This window comes from Juglans regia, chromosome 12 (genome assembly GCF_001411555.2).
Source record: "Juglans regia cultivar Chandler chromosome 12, Walnut 2.0, whole genome shotgun sequence".
NCBI classification, from domain to species: domain Eukaryota; kingdom Viridiplantae; phylum Streptophyta; class Magnoliopsida; order Fagales; family Juglandaceae; genus Juglans; species Juglans regia.
In genome coordinates, this window is record NC_049912.1 from 18248810 (window position 1) to 18270747 (window position 21938).

Consider the following 21938-nt stretch of genomic DNA (forward strand, 5'->3'; position numbering starts at 1 on the left):
AGGCGGGGTAATGGCCTTGAGATTGAGAGGGAGAGAGAGAGGTTCTGATTTTCATATAAGTGGAAATTGGGAACTGGGAACTCAGAAAGGTGTCTCAGCAAACTCTATTTTTCTTTAAGAGTATGTTAGTTATAGTTAAAAAAAAAAACATTTTTGAGTACCCGTGGGCAACGTATAAGGCTATGCCATATATATATATATTTGTTTTTCCCTTCTAAATGTTTGTCAAGTCAAAGGAGGAGGGAAATAAATAAAGGTACTGCTATAGAAAATTAGAATTATGTTGATAGCAATGGGACCTTCAACTCCTACCTTACCAATATCTTAAAAAAAAATTTCTACTACAAATTTTCCCAGGTGCATTGTGCCAAAGTAAATATCAAAGGAAGCCTGAAGGTCACAGTTGTTCCCTAGTAATTTTATGTCATAGCTCCCTGCCACAGTACTTGTGTCCCAAGTAGGCAAGCACTACCTCACAGGCAAGTCACAACTCTTAGGTTCTGTTAACTTTCAGATGCATTCAAGATGCAGAATGCATACTCCATTGAGGTGTTGCCTAATCTCAAAATTATACATATCTTAGCCACTCCCAAAAGAAAGTATATTGCATACATACATAAATTATGCTGAAGGTAATACACAAATCAAACAGTCAATTGTATTGCAAATTTCTTTCAGTGCCCAACAAAAACATATCTCTATAACCATAAACTGTCTGCAAACAACTTGAAAAAATAGGAATATGTATGAACAAGAAATAGGAATAACTATGAACAAGAAATAGGAACAATTCGAGAAAAAGCAAGAACTCTCTTGAACTCTACATTGTCGGCAATTACTTAAGCCAACACACCCCATTTTAATTTTTAATCTAGTCGGGCTCGTTTATTTTCGGAGATGAGATGAATTGAGATTAAAATTAAAAAGTTAAATAAAATATTGTTAGAATATATTTTTTAATACTATTTTTATTTTGGGATTTGAAAAAATTGAATTGTTTATTTTATTTTGTATTGGAAGTTGGAAAAGTTGTCATGATTTGATGAGATGCGATTAGATGTTTTCTGAAAATAAACGAGGCCTAAGTACAAGTACTTTCACTAAACGCAAGCCAACACACTTTACACAATTAACAACTCAAAATTTGATTAGCAAGGGTACGGGGGCAGTGACTCGAAATGCGCTCCACATGTTTGAGAAAATTCTTATGAAACATTGTACGAAGAAATGAGAACAAAAAGTTGAGATCGTTACATACCTGTTAAGAGTGCGTCCTCGGAGCCGTGATTGGTGATCTCTTGATGGTAAGCCTTCGGTCGTGAAGCTTGACCGCGGAGGAGCTCTGCTTCCGTAGTAAGATGTTAGTGGGGCATCTTGATTTCGGCATGGTGGAATTATATAGGATACTCAATAGGAAAGAAACAAATAGGGGCACCATAGTGTAGACTTGCATAGGAGATGCTCACAAGGGTTTACAGTAGCACCTATGAGTTGAGAGATTGGAAATAAAGTTGAGTGCAGAAGGGCAGAGATCAGTTTGACCAAAGTGTAATGAACTCATATACCTGCTGTTTATTTAGCACACCGATTGCAGAAGCCAGAGAGGGCTGCAGCAGTTCAGACGCCAATTAGTCTGTTGTCTTCATGCACTGTTGGAGCATGAGGGTTATAGACATTGGAGGGGTTGATGGTGGGAAGTGTTTTTGTTGACACAGAACACCAGCAGTAACAGATCGTACGGCTCTCAAATTGAAACCATCGACTGTGGGGGACGACCAGAGTTAGAAATCGGCCCCAATTGCGAAGAGTGGTTTAATTGGGTGCCGATTGCGATGCTAATTTCAGTGGGCGTGAAGATGCCTCTATTAGCATTCGAGATGGCACGGTGATGGAATGAGAATTTTGGGCTTGGTTACAGACTGCTTGGGGAAGAAAAAGGAGGGGAGAGAGAGAGAGAGAGAGAGAGAGAGAGAGAGAGAGAGAGAGAGAGAGAGAGCGAGCATTCCCATTGGTTTCCATAACCTTTTTTTCCCTATAATTTGAAGAAAGAGAAATTCTATTCCTAAGCTGGTCCATTAGTTCAACACCACATACCGTGAGGTGGCAAACTTTGTCTGATTGCACCCATTGCTCAAATCTGCCCCTCATGCATAACGCAGAACGTCGTGGCTTCTCCTACACGCAGAATGCAGAAAGGCTGAGGAGTTGATCTTTCCCTCCCATCTGAGTAGGGAAATCAACCCTTCTGAATTGATCTTCCTTTCTCGTCTGAATCTCGAGTCCTCTCTCCCTCTCCCACTTCTGTACACCTCTCTCCCGCACATTTATTTTGTTTTTTAAGAGGAGAAAAATGCAATATATTGATAAGACTGAATATATCCTGACATACAAAAGATTTCCAAATCCTTTCATCCATACGCTAGGATTTCAACCACTTTTCTACCTCAGAATTTGCATGGCAAAATTATATCTTTAGTGTTGACGAATTTTGTATCAGTTTCCCTTCATTCCATGATAACCTTGGCCCCAAGAGCTTTCATTTTCTCAATTATTTACTCACCTTCTTCTTTCAATACTCCCCTTTTAAAAACTGATGGGGTCTTCTCCACCAAGTCATTGGCTTCCTTGAGACCCAAATCAATAAAACTCTTAACCGCCTTAATTATCTTGATCTTTGAAGCTGCTTCATAGGACTCAAGTTTTAATTCAAAAATAGTCTTTTCTGGTTTCTTCTCCTCCTTGGCTACTGTAGGCACCTTTGCTACAATTCCAGCCAGTCCCGCAGCTCCTGGTTTCATGACCCCAACTGTTGGTGGGTCCTTCATTCCCATTTTTTTTCATCATAATGGCTCCCAGCTGGCAAGCTTCAGCCAATGTGAGTCCTGAGACTTTATCTACAAGTACACGTTCAGTTGGAGGACTACGATGCTCTGTAGGAGCAAAAGTAGCTGATCAATCTCCACTTTTTCCCCCTCTTCCTCCTCCCTTGCAGGTTGACTAATCTTTAAGTGAACGTATTGATGTTAATAGGATTTAGTGCCACCACAGCTTTTCTGGATAATCCCATTGATAATTATGCCTTCTTAAAATGAAGCTCATTTTCACATTTCTATTCTATTATTAATGGAAAATTAACGTTTACGCTTTGAGCTTTCACTGGACAACTGACGACAATATGGCCTAATCCTTGACCCTAAATTGAGGGTGAAAATGATAAAAATGGCACCATCGAGTTCCGTAGAGTTCACTAAGGGCAAGTTTGGGGGATGGGATGAGACACAAAATTCTCATCTCATCTCATCATTACAGTTTTTTCAAATCATCATATAAAATATAATAAACAATTCAATTTTTTTAAATCTTAATTCACATTTTTAAAATCTCAAAACAATAATAATATTAAAACACAATATTTTAAACTCTCAAACAAAATACAATATTCTCATATCACCCCCCAAACTTGCCCTAATTCAAATATTTTGGGATTTTTTATTCTGTTCATACTGGGTTTCTCTAAGTCAAGATGAACACAAGAATTCAGTTTTGAAATGTATGAAAATCATGGGGAAAAAATTCGTCGAGTGGAGGCACATCGCGGGAGAGGGGAAAGAAAATTGAAATGGGTATTGGAGCCTGGGATAGAGATGATGGAAGTTTAAACGTGCATTTTGCTTTTAGGAAGAAAAAAAAAAGAAAAAAGAAAACAAAAGCCATGTCACAACCAACTGGTGTGTGGTGTTGGAGAAAGAATGGCAGATGTATGAAATTACTCCTCATTTACATTCAAAGCTCACCTCAACTCATCTCATCTCATCATTATAACTTTTTTAAATTCTCACACAAAATATAATAAATAATTCAACTTTTTCAAATTCCAAAACAACTTTCTCAAATTCTCACACAAAATATAATAAATAATTTAACTTTTATTCTACTATTCACGAACCATCTCAACCCATCTCTAAATCTACAAACCATCTCAATACATTTTTTCTCATATTTATATTTGTTATAGTTTTAAATAATAGTTTTAAAAATAATTTAAATAATTGCGAAAATATAAAAAAATAATCATTTTAAAAATATTAATTATAATTTAAAATTTTATTTAAAATATTTATTAAAATAATAATTCAAAATATAAGAAAAATATTGAGTAGTTAAATTTGTAAATCGAAATTAGAGAAAATAGTAATAAAAAAATAAAAAAAATATTATTTTAATAGAATAAAAAATAAAAAAGAAATAAGATATAAAAGGCTTTTAAAGAGGAGTAAAATTTAAAAATAAAATTTAAAAAATGTATTTTTTAATTAAATTATAAAAAATATAAAAACGGAAACTAATAACTTCTAAAAAAGAAGCCAGGAATTTCTGCAATGCCAGGACGGGTTACATCTAACTACAGAGTTAAACTCAGATGAGTGCTTTACGGAAGCAAACTGAAATTAAAATTTTGATCATTAAATTTTTTTTAAATTTTAATATAAAATATAATAAATAATTTATTTTTTTAAATTTTAAAATAATAATAATAATAAATGATAATATTTTAACATCTCAATTTAATTCAATACAATTCAATTTAACATTTAAATATACTCTCAGGTTGTATTTGAATGTTGAAGTGAGTTGAGTTGAATTGAATTGAGATGATAAAATATTGTTAGAATATTATTTTTTAATATTATTATTATTTTAAGATTTGAAAAAGTTAAATTATTTATTATAATTTGTATTAAAATTTAAAAAATTTATAATAATGAATTGAGATGAGTTGAGATGCCCAAACTCATCTTTCAATCTATTTGGATGTTAGAAGTGGTTTAAATGCGAACCAAACTCAGCGAACTGAGTGCATTCCAACATCAAACGAGCCCGACAGGGGTGAAGACGAGTCATGGCCACAGGTGCAAAACGCATGCCTTGAGTTCGTGTCTTTCACTCCCTCTACAAACAACAGGGAATCCAGGCGTTCAAAACCCCCCTCGCATCTTCAAATAAAATAAAAGCCCTCAATCCCCTCCCTAAACCCCAGTGAAACACGACGCGCCGCAATGCAAGCCACTCTAGTAGCCCCAACCCCTCGCGCCGCCCTGATTGCCTCACACTATGGGCCAAGTCAATACCGCACCTCCTTCTCTCTCCGAGCGTCCGTCTCCTCCCCACCTCCCCCGTCTGTCACCGTCGACTCTTCGTCCGCACCCCCCACCACCCAAACCTACAAGCTTAACAAGTATAGCTCCCGCGTCACCGAGCCCAAGTCCCAGGGTGGGTCCCAGGCGATCCTCCTTGGCGTGGGCCTCTCCGAAGACGACTTGTTGAAGCCCCAGATCGGCATCTCCTCCGTCTGGTACGAGGGCAACACCTGCAATATGCATCTACTCGGGCTCTCCGAGGCTGTCAAGGAAGGTGTCCGGGAGGCTGGTATGGTTGGGTTCAGGTTTAACACCATTGGGGTCAGTGACGCTATCTCTATGGGGACCAGAGGCATGTGCTACAGCCTGCAGTCCAGGGACCTCATCGCTGATAGCATTGAGACAGTGATGAGTGCTCAGTGGTACGATGGGAATATTTCTATTCCTGGTTGTGACAAGAATGTGAGTCGGGAAACTCTTTTTTATCGGGGGCTGGGAGCTTTTGGCTGATGGGTTTTTGCTTGGTTTTTTAATTTTCTGTGATGGGTATTGGTGATTGCGATTGCTTTATTGGTTGTTATCGTCTTGATGTTTTCAGTAATGACCCAAAATTCTATATTTCATTTCTTCTCTTTGCCTTTTTATATCCTTTTATCTTCGTTTTTTTCCCCTTTTTTTGGTCATTTTCACTTTGTTGTCCTATTTTCTTTTCAATATTTGTTTCGTTGCTGGTATGTTTAGTTGCATGGAAGGCTCTTCGTATTGTTCAATGCCTCGGTGTGTTTGTTTTCTTAAAGAAAGAAAACTGGTTAAAACTTGATACAATCCGTCTTCCCTGGCGTCCACAACATACTCTTGATACGAAATAAGCCTCCCTAGAGGAGAGAGTCTGGGACTCCTCGATCACCCTCGAACTAAAAACAGATGGAATTTGAATCCAACTTCCTGAATATAGGGTCCTCTTCCACCCGTTCTGACCAAGTAAATAAAGCTTCTCCGTATCTCTCGATCAAGTTTCAATGTTTTAGTTTAGTCTAGAATACGTCATGGGTACCTGAGCTACGCCTTTTGAGTTCTTCTATAAATTCTCAATTACTTACAGGAAAACGTTTAGTTGATTCTAAGAATGTGGTTTTTTCTAGTCTTCTTATCGCCAACCTATCCACTTATCTAACTTGAGGTACGCATCTCGACTTTTATATAGCCAAAAACCTGGAGGCTCTGGTCTTTCCGTGGCCAGAAGGATGGAGCACCTTGTTGCTATTAAGGATCCTAATTGGCCAGAGGGGTGTTGTTATAAGTGGGTGTTGGTGGAGCTTGCGTGAGTTTAGCATGATTGAGGGCAAATATTGGCTTTTGAGTAGACTTGGGTCTCTGGTGGGCTAGCTGAAGACTGATCTTTTTGATGCCAGAAGGATGGAGAATAGGGTAGAAATAAGTAGGGATAATGACTGGTAGTGAGCTCTATTGGTTCCCGAGGATCTTAATTGGTTAGAGACTCAATGTTGTTATAAGCAGGTCTACGCCGGTTCTGTTTTGGGTTTAGCAATTGTGCAGCATCCCCTTCCCATAGGTTAGGAGTGTTACATGCTTTCGTAATTGTGTCTGGTTGAGAGACCCAACTTGATAAAAATACCTAGTTTATCGAAAAATAAAAACATAATCTCATAGCAATAAAATTTAAAACTGATATTTTTGTGAAAAAAAAAACGCATTAACTAAGTTTGAAAGCCCCTTGACACATGATCTATGCCTGGCCGTCAGCTCATTCACACTATCTTCTTTACCTGGACATTTTAAAAACATAAAAAATATAAACAAACAACAAAAAATGAGTTGAATACTCAATAAGTAGTACATTATATACTAAACATAATAAACATATTGTTTTCTTGATAAGGAGGAACCGGTGATCCCTCCTTATGTCCTGATCCCTTTTCTTGTTGTTAAGGTGTGCTGACTATTTAAAAAAGGGGGAAAGACAAGTTTAATGAGTTATGCATGGTACATGTTACATGTTTATGTTAGTATAAGTATTGGTTGTGCACTGGTTCCACTACCTGTGGCCACAAGGGGAACCATTTAACTTATCATAACATAATATGGTGGGCCACGCTTAAGTCCGTGGCTTACACATTCCCCTCCATAACTGCATTGGTATCATGCTTCTCTTATGGCCATTCTTAAAGGTTCTTTCATAACTTGTCCTTTATCTTTCTTACCATGATGCATATAGAACATATAATGACATAGCTTATTGTAATCATAAATGAAAACATATCATGATGCATGTTACTTGGGCTTATCCATACATATTTGGGCCTATTGGGCCGAACCTACTCCATTTGAATCTTGGTCCATAATTTCATATCCAATCCTATCTCCTCAATACTAGATCCTCAAATAATAAGTACGGGCTAATGACCCAATAAAATAATCTTCCTTCTAGCTGTAACAAAATCGGTCCCGTGGTTCAAACTTATAAAGCCTATAAAATTTGGGTTTGGATGTTACAGGTTGTGATTGGGCAGGACATTTTGTGGCTTTTTGTGTAGACTTGAGTGTGTGGCTGTTTTCTTTTGCAACTGTAAAAATTTAAAATTTTTTATGGTTAAATTTTTTGTGAATCTTATGTTGGTAATTTTTTTGCAGATGCCAGGTACAATTATGGCAATGGGCCGGCTTAATCGACCAAGTATTATGGTTTATGGTGGAACTATCAAGGTTTGGGACTTGACTTTGACTGCTTATGAAGATTTGATGTTAATAATTGGTTTATTATTTTAGCTAATGAACCTTAACCCAAATATTCCTTGAATAAGTATTGACATGAGAAAAGGGTCTAGCATCGGGGTTAATGCTTTAGTCTATATTTTGTTAATTGTTTTTTGGAATTTAGAAAGTCAACAGTTGTGGAATTAAGTAAGTGTAGAAGAGTAAGTGCAGAAGAGTTAAAATCTTTTTTGAACCAATGAGCGCCTACCTATTGCTGGATTTATTTTGCTTACTTGGCTGATGAAAAGCTGTTGTAATTATGAGCATGAGCTTTAAATTGCTAAAACACCATGCAGGTAATGTTAAAGGATCTCTTATCTTACGTAGTCTTGTGATAGGACATGCATCCAGAAAATCATATATTATAAAAATAAAAGAAATTTTCCTCTTTGCTTTAGGTTTTCAGTATCCTAAAGATCAGTGAAATTAAATTTAAATAATTGAAAAAAGAAGGTGCTGTTTGAAGTCTTGAAATGACTCCAAAATAATCATCTCAACTGATGGGTTGGCCAATATAATTATTAATGATTAAGACACAATGTTGTATATCATATAATTATGCACAATTCTGATGCAACTATTTTCTTGACATGTTTGAACTTACTGTTTCTTTTCTTGGTTTCCCCTATTCAAGTTGTAGCTGGTTAGAGAGTTGAAGTTTTGTTTAATGTGTTCATAAAGTATCTTCTTTAATTGTTTGTTTTGCAGCCTGGTCATTTTCAAGGCCATTCTTATGATATCATCTCTGCCTTTCAGGTATACTTATTGAGGCTATTTCTTCTAGCTTAAAGTTATATATGAGTTCTTTGAAGTCTAATTTTAACCCTCAATTATTTTTTATTGTCACACACTTCTTTTCTCCCTTCTGCAATGCCTTTGGTGTCTTGAAAAGATTTCTTTTTGTTCGGTAAATAAAATTTTATTGATCATAAGAATAGGCAAAAGCCCAAGTACACGGGTCATATACAAGAGCAATGCCTAGGAGTGATGTTCTAGCGATACAAGAAATCATCTTGAACAGATTTGAAAAGTAGAGAAGTTTTTCTGGGCAGATTCATCTGGGTCTTATACTTTTGACTGCTTTTAGTGATTGTTTTGGCATTTTTGGATTGTCTGGTGTAATCGAGAGCAAAAACAAATATCGAAACTTCTCTGCCATTTGGAATAAAATATAAAAATGTTTTAAAAAGGAAAGTAATATATATAATACCCCTATTAACTTAATTTGTTAATAAAAAGGAAAGATTAGATAAAATTCAAATAAGATTTTATATAATAATCTTGTCCTTTACAAATTATACAAAACCATGACAAGAAGTGTGGTAGTTAAAACTCATATTTTTATATATTATTTAAAAGAATTACAAAATTGTGGTTTTTTGCAACCAAATCGCATTTTAAGAAAAGCATGGAGTTAAAGCGTCTTCTATGTTCAATCAACTACGATGCTAAGGGAGGTAGCTCAAGTCGAGGGAAGAATAAAGGGGGGGCATTGTGAAGACGATCTCATTGTAGGATGTTCCGGTAGAGGATTAGTTATGGAAACAAGGGGTTGGGGTTGGGGAGGTGTGTCCAATTCGGGCTTGGTGTATTTTGGGTAGGTTTCATGGGATTTTTGGGTCATTAGGGGCTCTCTTGTATGGGCTAGGTGTTTTCTTGTATACGTCCAGTGTACTTGGTTACTTCTATTGATTTATATATATAATATTTTTACTTATAAAAAAAAAACATTTGTGGTTTTTTGCACTATAAGCTCACTAAAAAAGTGCCCAAAAGCAAGCTTTGTAAATCTGCTTTGCTTTTCATAAGCAAAGCACTTTAGCTTTGACGCTTTGTGCTTAACCGTTCTTTTAGCAATATTGGACTTTTGTCAACCTAGATTAGTGCTCATTGCAAAATTTCATTTGGGCAAACATTGCTTTTATGTGATATTTCTGATAGAGCTTCTAAGACTTGGGGCTTGTTTGGGAAACACATCTCATATCAAAATTTTTCATAATTTTCTTCCCAAATATCACTCAAACACAAATACTTTTTAATTTCAAATCTTCAACCTTTTCATCTAATATTTGTCTAATCATTACAATTTTTTCAAACTTTCAAACAAAATACGAAAAATAATACTTACTTTTTCAAATTTCAAAATTAAAATAATATTAAAAAATAATATTATAACAATATTTTAACTTTACAATATTTTTTTCTTCAACTTTTTTTCTCTCATTTCCCAAAACCCAATAAAACATCTTAACTCAAACTCTTTCACTATTATTCACAAACTCTTTCACTAATATTCACAAAATTCTCATCTCATCGCATTCCTCAAGCATCCCCTTACATTCTTGTTTGAACTGCTAGTGAAGCCAATTGCAGAGAAAACATTAAAATTCACTAGAACCATTTTTGTTTTATTTAGTAAAACAGGGCTGGGCCTTTGAAAAGTGTAAGGACAAGATAAGGGTGGTTTTCGTTATTTTTTTAAAATTTATCTTGGGGAACATGAGGAACTCCAAGGGGTTGGCCTAAGTGGTGAAGGTCTTGGTTTTGGGGTATCACTCCCTTCAAGGTCCATGGTTCAACACCTCATGGGTGTAAACAATTCTTTGGGGTCACACCTCCTCGTAAAAAACCAGCGATTTAACCAGTTCTGTGTAGGGAAACTTTTGAGGGTGTGGTGCACTAGACCAGATTTTACTCTGCAGGGGTGAATTCGAAGGATCCTGCCTTGGAGAGGTTCCCCGACATAGAAAAAAAAAACAAAAAAAAAATGTTGGCGTACATCAAGAGATTTTTTTTTGCATGATGTGTGGTGTGGGAATTTGCTTTAAAAGGAATTTGGAGCAGCAAAGTCCCTAGGAAGGTTACTTTTTTTTTAGATTGCCCCCTGGTGTTCGGAACAATGTTACGACTAATCCCGGGGGTGCATAGGTCCTTGACAAGTAGTTTCCTGCAAGTGTACCTTGGGTGACTCAAGGGAAAAATCTCTCAGTCTGATGGCCCCTAGAGATTGTTTGCACCCAGTGAGATTCGAACCTTGGAGGGAGCATACCACGAAGATCAAGGCCTTTGCCACTTGAGCCAATCCTTAGAAGGTTACTTTTTTGCTCAGACATGTGCATTGGGGAGGGTCAAACTCTGGATAATCTCATGAAAAAAAAATTGGTTCTTGTGAATTGCTGCTGTTTGTGTAATTCTTTTGAAGAATTAGGTGGACATCTATTGCCTGAGATTTGTGGTCTCATGTCTTTTATTTATTTGGAGTTTAGGTGATGCATTTGAAGGTTAGTTATGAGCTGATATGGAATGCTGCTCCTCTAGGTATGATATGGACTATTTTTTTTTTATCGGTAAACAAATTGTTATTGATCAAAAGAGTACACAAGAGCCCAAGTAAATGGGTTATGATATGGACTATTTAGAGGAAGAGGAACAACACGACCTTCAATGGTGTTGACTGTTCTTTGATTCAACTTAGGTCTAATTTTGCACTCATCATATGACTCGAAGCTTGCTTTTGGATGTGTCCATTTTTCTTCCTTAGATTTTAAATGATGTCTAAAATTTTCATTATAATTTGCAAGAAACCTATCATTTACCCCCCCCCCCCCTCGCAGGTATACTTACGGTGTCTCCATCTCAAAAAGGGATGGGGTGATTCCAAATGGTGTACATTTGAATGAAACAAATTAAACGTAACAATCTTCTTATCAAATTTAATACAAAATAGTGGGTTCAAATTTGAGGAAAATTTATGTTCTTATTTACTGATAATATGAGAAGTTAGGTGTATCAATGTTTCCATCCTTCACAACGTCCATATATTTTCAAATAGTCCAAACAAGGAAGCATTTCATCTATTTTGGGACGAAGGGAATTTATACGTTTGGGTACCAAGAGTACCTCAGGTATTCTCGATATATTCCACTACTATTTATTATTTTATTATTATTTTTCACCTACATTTTACTACTATTCATTACTTTTTACAATTATTTAATATTCTATTATTACTTTTTCGTTACTTTTTAACTACTATTCACAACTCTTTTCAACACTTTTCAACACTTCTCACTATCCAAACCTATGCCAACCTTTGCAAAAATCTCATTCCACAACGATGTCACCACCTTACAATGAAGGAAAAGATGATCAATGTTGAAGGTCTAGGCTGACCCTACGAAGAGAGAAAACCCTAAGGCACCCAAACTCGTTGCCACCTTTTACCCATCCTAGATTGGCTAGTGACACCTCACCACCGACACAGACAAGGCCGACGAGCCCCGATGACTTTGCTGAGGGCCGTCCGGCTTAGGTCCTCCCTCCGGCGACCTAGACTTTTGCAAGTTTCTCTCTCTGTTTTTCTCGGAGGCGACATCGACCATCAAACCTGTGCCTTCGCCATTGCCACTACTACAAACAAGGCCAATGAGCTCCGACGTCGGTCCCCCTCCGGCAACCGGGATTTTGATCTGCACTTTATTTTCGTCGGCGAAGACTTCCTTGAGATGACGAAGCGAGATGATCTTGTGACTTGGGATCAAATGATGATGACACGCAACGTGGATTCGTCTTAGATGGAAGGTGAGAGGTTGTTGAAGGTGAAATCGAAATTTTTTGTTTTTACGAAAGAGGGAGGAAATAGTTTTTGTATCTCTGAATGTAGTAAAAGGATGGCTAAGTTCATGTGTCTAGGTGGGACGGCAGCTTCATGGGTGGCTAAGGGAATAAAGGATTGTTTAGAACTTAACTGTCATGAAGGATTCTTCAGGGAGCTAAGGATGGGTAATTGAGTTCTCATCATTCAACATCATATTAACGCTAGGGGCAGCTTTCTATAACTCTCAGAATTCTAGAATGGAAGGAGGAAATGGAAAGGTTTTCTGCAGTCCATTCAGCGTTATTGGGTCCAAAGTCGCTATTTTGAAGCATGCAAACAGAGGGGAGTTTGTCGATGGAAAGACAGTGGGAAGGCCTTCCTCGGTCAAAGGTGCCTCGTACACTTCGGTGTTGAGGTCACTGACGGGTAGTCCAGCCTGGAATAGCTCTATTGCAGAAGGAAATGGTAGGGCACTTATAGGAGACAAAGGCTGTCAGGTGACATTGGGAGAAGTGGAAGGGGTCTTGTGGGCTGTCAAAGCTCAATTGACGAGAGTTATGGAGTATGTGAGTGATCTCATTATTAAAGTGGATAAGGGGTTGGACCTAGTCGTGGCTTTGGGTGGTGGGTCGAAAATAGACCGGGGGGGCAGGGGGTAGATCCTACGGGTTTGAAGGCCTCAAGTGCGCCGGCAAAGGGCGTTTCGATGCCCTCACAAATAGGGTCGTTGGACGCCAGCATCATTGTTCACGCCAGTGTCACTCAGGACATCGGTAGCTTGTCGTCTGACTATCCTCAATCACCAGTTGCTAATGGGGTTGGTACTTTTTTCTAGGGTTCACTTTCAGTTGAAGATGAGGGTCATTCTAGGGTCTTGAGTACTTTGAAAGAAACTGGCAAGCCTTTTTTAGAAGATGAAAATGGGGTAACAAAAGGTAGTGTTTTCCTTACTTGTTCTATGCCTCCTGAGGGAGTAGTAAGGTCTAACAAAGTGGCACAAAAGGATCATCATGGGGTGGAGCACATATAAGCAATGTCCTCGTCAATGGAGGGGAGGAACATTTAATGGTGACAGCAACAATGGATAACAACCATATAGCTGTTGAGGAGGTTCGAGATTTGAATGTAGGATACAATGGGGAGGTAGTTATGGGTTTGTCATTGGTGCCTTGTGAGGAGGAATGTCTAGGGTGGGGAGTGCAGTTGGGTACTGTGTCTGGGGATAATGTTGTTCCCTTGGTTTCTCTTCCTCCGATAAACAATATAGCGTGTTCACCATCGGATTGGGTTTTGCATAAGGCTAATGAGATTCAGCATGTCGTGGGGCTCTCACATGGAAGATGTGAAAACCAATTTAAAGCACCAAAAACTCTACTTTCACTCGGGACGGGTATCCCCCGCGTACCCGGGGTTCCACGTCCGCATTAGTTAAACGGTGCGTTTGCACCTTTTGATTTACTTTTGAAATTCGACTCCACCCCCATGAAGACAAATCAATCTTCACCTCGGCACTTCACCTCGCAAAGAACACACCCATGGACCCCCACAGAACACCCTGCACGGAAGATTGCTACGAACCCCAATCTTCACCTTGCACGGAACAACTGGAAGTGGTTGGACCTGGGTGCAGAAACTAATGAATCAAAGTGGTGGCAATCGCAAGATCAAGAACTTTAAATCATATTTTGGACCTTTAAAGACTAGGAGTAAAAACAAAAAAGCTTAGATTCTTTCCGATGGGTGGCCAAAGATATAGAAAATAGAAGAAAAAAAATTGTATAAAACAGAGCAAAGAATGCTCATACCCACGACGACACTCTCTTTCAGAAATTGACCACCGGCACAGATGGGGGTTCGACGGCACAGCGGTTACCTGTGCCTTAGGTAATGGGAACAATTCTGGATTCTTATAAAATTGTTTTGTTGTAGCAACTGGACTAAAATGCATGAGCTATCTGAGCATTTGGCCAAGGAATGAAGACGATGAAGACAAGTTCTGAGATGCAAAATATCAGGGATGAGTTTGGCGCCTATGGGTTTCTAAAAAAATCAAGTCTTTCTTCTTTTCTTTTTCTTCTCGTCAGATGATTCCACAACAGGTACCCAATGGCTGGTACCTGTAGCAGAATTGTTTAAAGCACTACTCACTGTGATTGAGGCGAGCCACTTGCTTGAAATCAAATCAAGTTTTAAAAAAAGTAGGGAGTTAAAATCGTCTTTCTTGGGCAATCAACTATGACGCTAAGGGTGGTAGTGTTAGGGACCCCGGTCTTGTCCCTAGCACTAAGGACCACGAGCTTGCTTTAGTAAGGATGATGACCGAGTGACTTTGCCAACTTGTTTAGCTTTCCACAAAGGGTTGGTGTTTGGGTGATGGAATGATGAAGATGATGAACTTGGGTAGGCTAAGTGTTTAGGGATGGCAAATCAATGTGGGCAGCTAGGGACTTGTCCTTGAGTGTGGCGCCAAGATGATGGGCTAGGGCTGGATGAATGAGGTGAGGTTAGGGTTTTGGATAATCTAAGTGATGATTATGAGTGTTTGATGCAATGTGGACGGCTTGAAGGGTGCCCTTGATGTTTGAGTCACTTGGATGGTAATTAGGGTTGGTATAGTGAAGTGTAGCTATGGTTTTGTGAGGTGGCTAAGGTTGATTTCAAGATTGGGAAGAGTTGGCTTAGGGTTGGAGTTTAGGATGATGCTAGGGTTTGGGAATGAGGTGAAAGAGTGAGGCTAGAGTTTGGTGGCTAGGGTTGTCGTGACTAAGGATGAGGGGTTAGGGTTTTGGATGTTGGATGGCCAGGGATGCCGAAATGAATATGGTGAGATTAGAGTTGACGTGGTCTTTGGAAGATTGGCTAGATTTGATTGGTTTAGAAATGGATATGGAAGGATTTTAAGATGGAAGGAATCTCTTTAGGTAAGTGTAGAGATTTAGTTTTGGCTAGGATTAGGGTTGGATGATTTGGAATGGATATGGAAGGTTTGCAAGATGGAGAGAATCTTTGAGGGAAGAGGGAAATTCGAATTTGGACTAGGATGGCAAGTCAATAGTTGACTAGAGAGATTTTAGGAAGAGTGATTTAAGGGATTGAATGTGATTGTCAATTCCTTAAATTAAGGGATTTGAAATAGGATTTGAATTTGAATGTGAGGAAGTCAAGACTCTTAAAATGAATGATTTACCTTATAGGGCTTGAGGTGGGCGGCTAGGGTTTTGTGGAGGAAGGATTTATGGGCAAGCCACTTATGGTAAGTGAGACTCACGGCTAAGGCAAAATGCAATGAGGAAATATTATGGTGGGCGAATATAGATGGAAGCCAAGTATGGGAAGTGGACTTCGGCTAGGGCAAGTTGGATGATGGGAAGAATTTATGGAAAGTGACAAACACTTTAATGGTCGAGAATGAGGGTATGGAAGGATCAAATGAGCAATGGAAGAATGAACACCAAGAACAAAAAGATGAACACTCAAGAACAAGTAAAATACTTAAGAACTTGAATGAACAAAAGGTAACAAATCAACTAATGATTCACGGTTTGCACAATAGTTGAAATAAACCTCATGAATTGATAACTTGATAAAAACAAGGATAACAACTTGGATTCATGAATTGCATCAAGTTGCAAGAACAAGATAAATGAATCACACCTATTCACAAATTGTAAATTGTGACTCTCTCTTTGGGATTCACGAATTGCACCCAAAAAGTCCAAGTGCCTAGCACCGATTGTTGATCTCCTAAACAAAATAATCATCCTCTAGGGAATTTTCCAAAAGATGTAAATACAAGACTAAGGGTCCTATTTATAAAAATTACAACTTAGAAACCCCCAATAGGTCCCTTGGAAAATAAATAATTAAATTAAAATAAACAATAAGCAATAACATAGTTGGCATGGGCCAAGTTGATCCATGGCATGCATGAGCCCATGGGTGGGCTAGGCTGGCCCATGGCATGGGCCATGGGCATGGCTGACATTGTTGTGGTGCTGTCTAGCCTTGTCTCAACATGGCTGGTGGCTTGGCCATAGGCCACAAAACATGGGGTCCTACCAGGTAGCTCAAGTCAAGGGAAGACTAAGGGGAGGGCATTATGAAGACGTTCTCGTAGAGGGAATTTTGGGTGGAGTATTAGTTTTTCGGGAAATAAGGGGTTGGGTTGGGGAGGTGTGTTTTATTCCAATTCGAGCTTGGTGTATTTTGGGGTAGTTTTTCACGGGCTTTTTGGGTCATTAGGAGCTCTCTAGTATGGGTTAGGTGTTTTTTTGTATACGTCCAGTGTACTTGGTTACTCCTATTGATATATATATATATATATATAATATTTTTACTTGTAAAAAAAAAAAAAAAAAAACACGTTACTTAATTGAAAGAGCAAGTAAGGTGGAACTCTGATGGTTTGCCAAAAAAAGCCCTTGCCTTTGAAGCGAAACATTCATCCCCAAAAGAATTCACCTATTCCCATATCTTTTTTTTCCCTAGTATCTATTGGCCTTTTTTCTTTCACATCTGTTTGGAGCACTAAAACCATTAAGATTTAGTGAAAAATCAAAATATTCATTATCTGTTAAACAATTTAATAGTACTTCTCTTGTATATGAAAGTTGTTTAATATTGTTGAATATTCCATCTACCTACGTCTTAAAAAATTGCAATATTCAATTTGAGCTGCATATGCCTCCAATTAGGTTGTTTTAATGGTCTTGGAATTTGTGGAAGTCAGGTTGGTAATTCTCATGAACATTGGTTTTCATGAAACACGAAAAATGTTGTGTTTAAGAAAACTATTAAGATGATATCCAATTTTTTCTGAAAATAACTATGTGGAGTTAATTGTTGGGGAAGAAATGTATGATAGGATGACATAGACCTGGGAAACGGGGCTAGCGATTTAGTTTTTATGTCTGTCTCTCATGTTACGTCTGACCTTCCATTACATGGTATATAAGCAGCCTCTTTAATGATGAGCTCTAAAGAAAGTCCCCAAAAATTGTGAATATAGACGAGTAACACAAATATATGTAGAAGTTTTATGGTGACAGTTTGCTGTTGCATGGAATATTTTTCTTGTCCTGACTTATAAATATTCATGGAAAATCTTATAAGAGTAAGATAACTGATTGTTTTTTGCATTGGTAAGGAGGGACTGCAACTCATGTGGCTATGGTTGATTGCATGTTTTTGTATGATTCACATGCAGCTGTGCTTGGAAAGGCACCTTTGTATTGCATGTCTTAGTTAAATTGTTGAAAATTCTCTTCCATTTGTATGGTATGCTTGTGCCAATATGTATAGCCATAGCATTTGAAAATTATGAATAATCTGTATCGTGTAAATGCTGCAACTCATATTTTTTTCATGCTAACTTTGAAACTCATCTTTGTTTAATTCAATTCTCACTGTAGTGTTATGGAGAATTTGTTAGTGGATCCATAACTGATGAGCAGAGGAAGATTGTTGTCCGTAACTCATGCCCTGGGGCAGGGGCTTGTGGTGGGATGTATACGGCTAATACCATGGCTTCTGCTATTGAAGCAATGGGAATGTGTCTGCCTTACAGGTAGAATGATTTTTCAACGTCTGATCACTTGAATTGGCATCAGCTAGCATTGTTGTTCTTATCCTTTCTCTCTCTCACAAAAGCTCTTCGACACCTGCTGAAGATCCATTGAAGTTGGATGAGTGCCGTTTAGCAGGAAAGTATCTTTTGGAATTACTAAAGATGGACTTGAAACCACGAGATATTATCACTCCAAAATCCCTACGTAATGCGATGGTTATTGTCATGGCACTAGGTGGCTCTACAAATGCTGTATTACACTTGATTGCTATTGCAAGGTGAGGAGAGTTCTTGGGACCTGATTTTCCTTGAATACCATTGATTGAATGAAATGGAAGTGCCTTATGGTGAAATTCTTTGCAGGTCTGTTGGTCTGGAACTAACTCTTGATGATTTTCAAAAGGTCAGCGATGAGGTTCCATTTCTTGCAGATCTTAAGCCTAGTGGCAAATATGTCATGGAGGATGTACACAAGGTCTGCTTTATAATAAATATCGTCTTGTGCTTTAAATTTACAACTTCTATGAATGAATTTGGCTGGAGATATTTTTAAGTGCATGTGACATTTTTAATATGGTTTTTGTTTGTCACCGTTTCCTCTTGATGAGCCAATGAATAATTGTTTTGATAGATTGGAGGAACACCTGCTGTCATTCGCTACCTTTTGGAGCACGGTCTTCTAGATGGGGATTGTATGACTGGTACATTTATTTCAATCTCTTTCACCAGAAAATTCATTTTTTTGCTGTGTTTTTATATTAACCTAGAACTATTTCCTCTGTAGTCACTGGAAAGACACTGGCAGAAAATGCAGCAATGTTCCCTCCCTTAGCCAAGGGACAGGTTTGATGGCATTATATTGCTATCCTCATCATCTATTGATTGCAATTTTTCTGTTGCTTTTATTGTTGATCAATTACATTTGAATGCAAACAATGCAGTTCTTGCTTGTTTTTTCCCCTTCATTCAGGATGTAATACGACCATTGGAAAACCCCATAAAGAAAACAGGCCACATCCAGATATTATATGGAAATCTTGCACCAAATGGTTCTGTAGCAAAAATCACTGGAAAAGAAGGGCTATATTTCTCTGGTGCTATTTTATGTTTTACTTTTGTACTATTATTCTTGAAGTTCCATGTTCTATATTTAATCTTCACTCTACTGCAAAAGTATTTAGGTATTTATTACAAAATTGTTCTCCAGGTCCTGCACTTATATTTGAAGGAGAGGAATCTATGATTGCAGCTATCTCAGAGGATCCTCTGAGCTTTAAGGTATGTGTTTTAGTCAACAATGTTACCTAATGAGGTCTTTATAGGCAGCAGTTTTTATTGCTGTGTTACTGATTGTTAAGGTCAAACCCAAAAAGATAAAACAAGAGGATTGGATAAATGTCTGGGTATACGTCCCATCAATGAAAAGCCGATGATTTATCTGATCCGTATGATGGGGATGCATTACACAGTCCGGGTTTAACCAGTCAAAAGACATGTTGCACGCATGGTCTTCGAGATTCCCCATCATTAAAAATTTTAGCTTTTGGGAAAAGAATGACTGTTGCCCAAAAAGTTGTTTCAGATATAATTTATTTACTAAAAATGGCCACCTTATCTCAAAAATAAAAAAATAAAAAGGATAAGAATTGTTTTGGGTAAAAAATAGTTAAAAGCAAGCGACGCTGCTTCTTTTCCAGATGGCTGCTTTTCTCTCATATCATTTGACCTGGTAGTGAATGATATTTTCTTGTGTGTCAATTTTAGTTCTCCAAAATGAGCTTTCTCCAAGGAAATCCAGTAAATCCGAGTTTGGGTTTGTGTTCCAACAGTTGGGTGATACTTAACGAATTATTCTTGAATTGGCTGAACTTACACCCTTATCTGTTAAAGACTTGTTATGCCCAAAGGACCAAGCATGATTCATTGATCATTTTTTAACGTTGATTTTTATTATTGATTTTTCTACAAGGAGAGGCCTGAAACAGTGAAACTTATCTGTTTTTGTCTCCTATATGATATTCATCCTGAACATTCATTTGCATTACCCTCATTTTGTTAATTTTATCTTTCCAATGATCGAAGAGGAATTTCATACTTGGAAGAACTTTTCAAACTCTATTTTGAGGGGGCTGAAAGTTTACTTTCTTTGGTTTCTTCTTTAGAAGTTGTGCCTCGATTGCTGCTTATGCATTACGTGCAGACCAGTCTAATATCAATTATCTGCTGAAAACTCATGAAATTTGGAGTTTGAAATGATCTTATTCTAGGATATCATATTTTAAATCCTTATTTCTTGCATCAACAAATTTCAATTTCACTGCTCTTGTTAGACTCCTAGGTATTCTGTCTGCATGTTGTAAATTTTGATATTTTCTTTTTTTAACTTGCACCCGTGATGCTTTCCCATGATACTGTTATTTATATTCTATAGTCTTGGGCATTTCTCTGTCACATCCAAATGTAAGCAGTGTCCCTCATGATAGTGGTATCTATTCTGGTTTTATTTGTGTAGTCATAGATATTATTGTGGAACTCAGATGTGTGATTTTTCTTGATATCATGTTTATGTTTGCCATGTTTCAGGGAAAGGTAGTCATTATTAGAGGAGAGGGGCCGAAGGGGGGACCAGGCATGGCTGAAATGTTGACACCAACAAGTGCAATAATGGGTGCAGGTCTTGGAAAGGTTTGGTTTTATTAAATCCCAGTTTTGGTTTGAGCTATGGTCTGTTCTTTTCAGAATTTGGGTCAACTCATTATCCTATAGTTCTCTGGATCGTGAGACATGGACACTTATTAAATACTTCTTTTGTGTTCAAATTTTATGGATGGTTCAATCTATAGGGATTCATCAAGGTCATGAATCTACAACAAAACTGATAAATTCGTTAAATGTCTTTTTAAAGCTAAATGCATGAACTTGTTTGACTATGCATGTTGTTTCCTAAGAATATGACGTGTTTGTTTGGATATTGCTTTCGGTTGCTGCAGGATGTTGCTTTGTTGACTGATGGTAGGTTTTCAGGAGGTTCACATGGATTTGTTGTTGGCCACATATGCCCTGAAGCACAGGTGCACCAGCTATTTATCATCTAGATGGATAAGTAAATTAAAAAAATACTAGAGCATGGAAAAGTTTTCCATCTTTCTAAGGAAACAAAAACCTACAAAATTACAAAAAATAGGAGACCAAAATAATGCATTGCCAATCGTTTTCAGGAAGGTGGTCCGATTGGTTTGATTGAAAATGGAGACATCATCAATGTTGATGTTCAGAAGAGGAGAATAGATGTGCAGGTAACGGATGAGGAGATGGAGCGGCGACGGAAGAAATGGACTCCACCTGCATATAAGGTCAACAGAGGAGTGCTTTACAAGGTACTTTGAGACTCTGCCTTGACATCCATTTTCAGTGTATACTAGTTGATGTATTTATTAAAGAAGCGTCCTATTTTATTTCCAGTACATCAAGAACGTGCAGTCGGCTTCAAAGGGATGCGTGACTGATGAGTAGTGTGGCAGCCAGCCCGTAGAGTACATGCCTCTTATTGCGGCTATTTTGGGTATCTGGCAAATTTTACTTCATCTGCTCTTTATTATTTCAGGTAGAACTAGTTTTTCTCTCCATAGTTTCTCAAACCAGTACTTTTTGAATTTGCATAAATGACGTACGAACATGTTGCTTATCTTAATGGATTTTGGGACGGATTGATACACCTACTTGGGTTGAACTCACTATTGAAAACTCAGCTTGCATGGGAGGATGTCCAAGAGCTTGTTTACACATAATTAAGCTTTCGCTTTTGTCACGTGGGACATGAATTGTAACATTTTATCACGCTTCACAGCTAATGACGATGGTG

The 21938-nt window shown here is 37.8% G+C and overlaps 1 protein-coding gene and 1 pseudogene across 2 annotated transcripts; one reads left to right on the plus strand and one right to left on the minus strand.

The window, feature by feature from the left end:
- Positions 1-2504: 2504 nt before the first annotated feature.
- LOC108995883 lies at positions 2505-3067 on the minus strand (annotated as a pseudogene).
- A 1794-nt stretch (positions 3068-4861) lies between these two features.
- On the plus strand, positions 4862-21938 carry LOC108995890 (dihydroxy-acid dehydratase, chloroplastic-like). Of its 2 annotated transcripts, XM_035683588.1 has the most exons (15): positions 4862-5600; positions 7791-7862; positions 8622-8669; positions 17922-18076; positions 18160-18354; positions 18440-18551; positions 18708-18777; positions 18861-18919; positions 19047-19170; positions 19284-19354; positions 20660-20761; positions 21067-21147; positions 21295-21453; positions 21539-21638; positions 21826-21938. In XM_035683588.1, the coding sequence occupies exons 1-14, from the start codon at positions 5058-5060 to the stop codon at positions 21587-21589; spliced, it is 1842 nt and encodes a 613-aa protein (XP_035539481.1). In that variant the 5' UTR covers positions 4862-5057; the 3' UTR covers positions 21590-21638; positions 21826-21938. The 2 variants fall into 2 exon arrangements, with proteins under 2 accessions (XP_035539481.1, XP_018827094.1); XM_018971549.2 differs by having other exon boundaries at positions 21539-21831.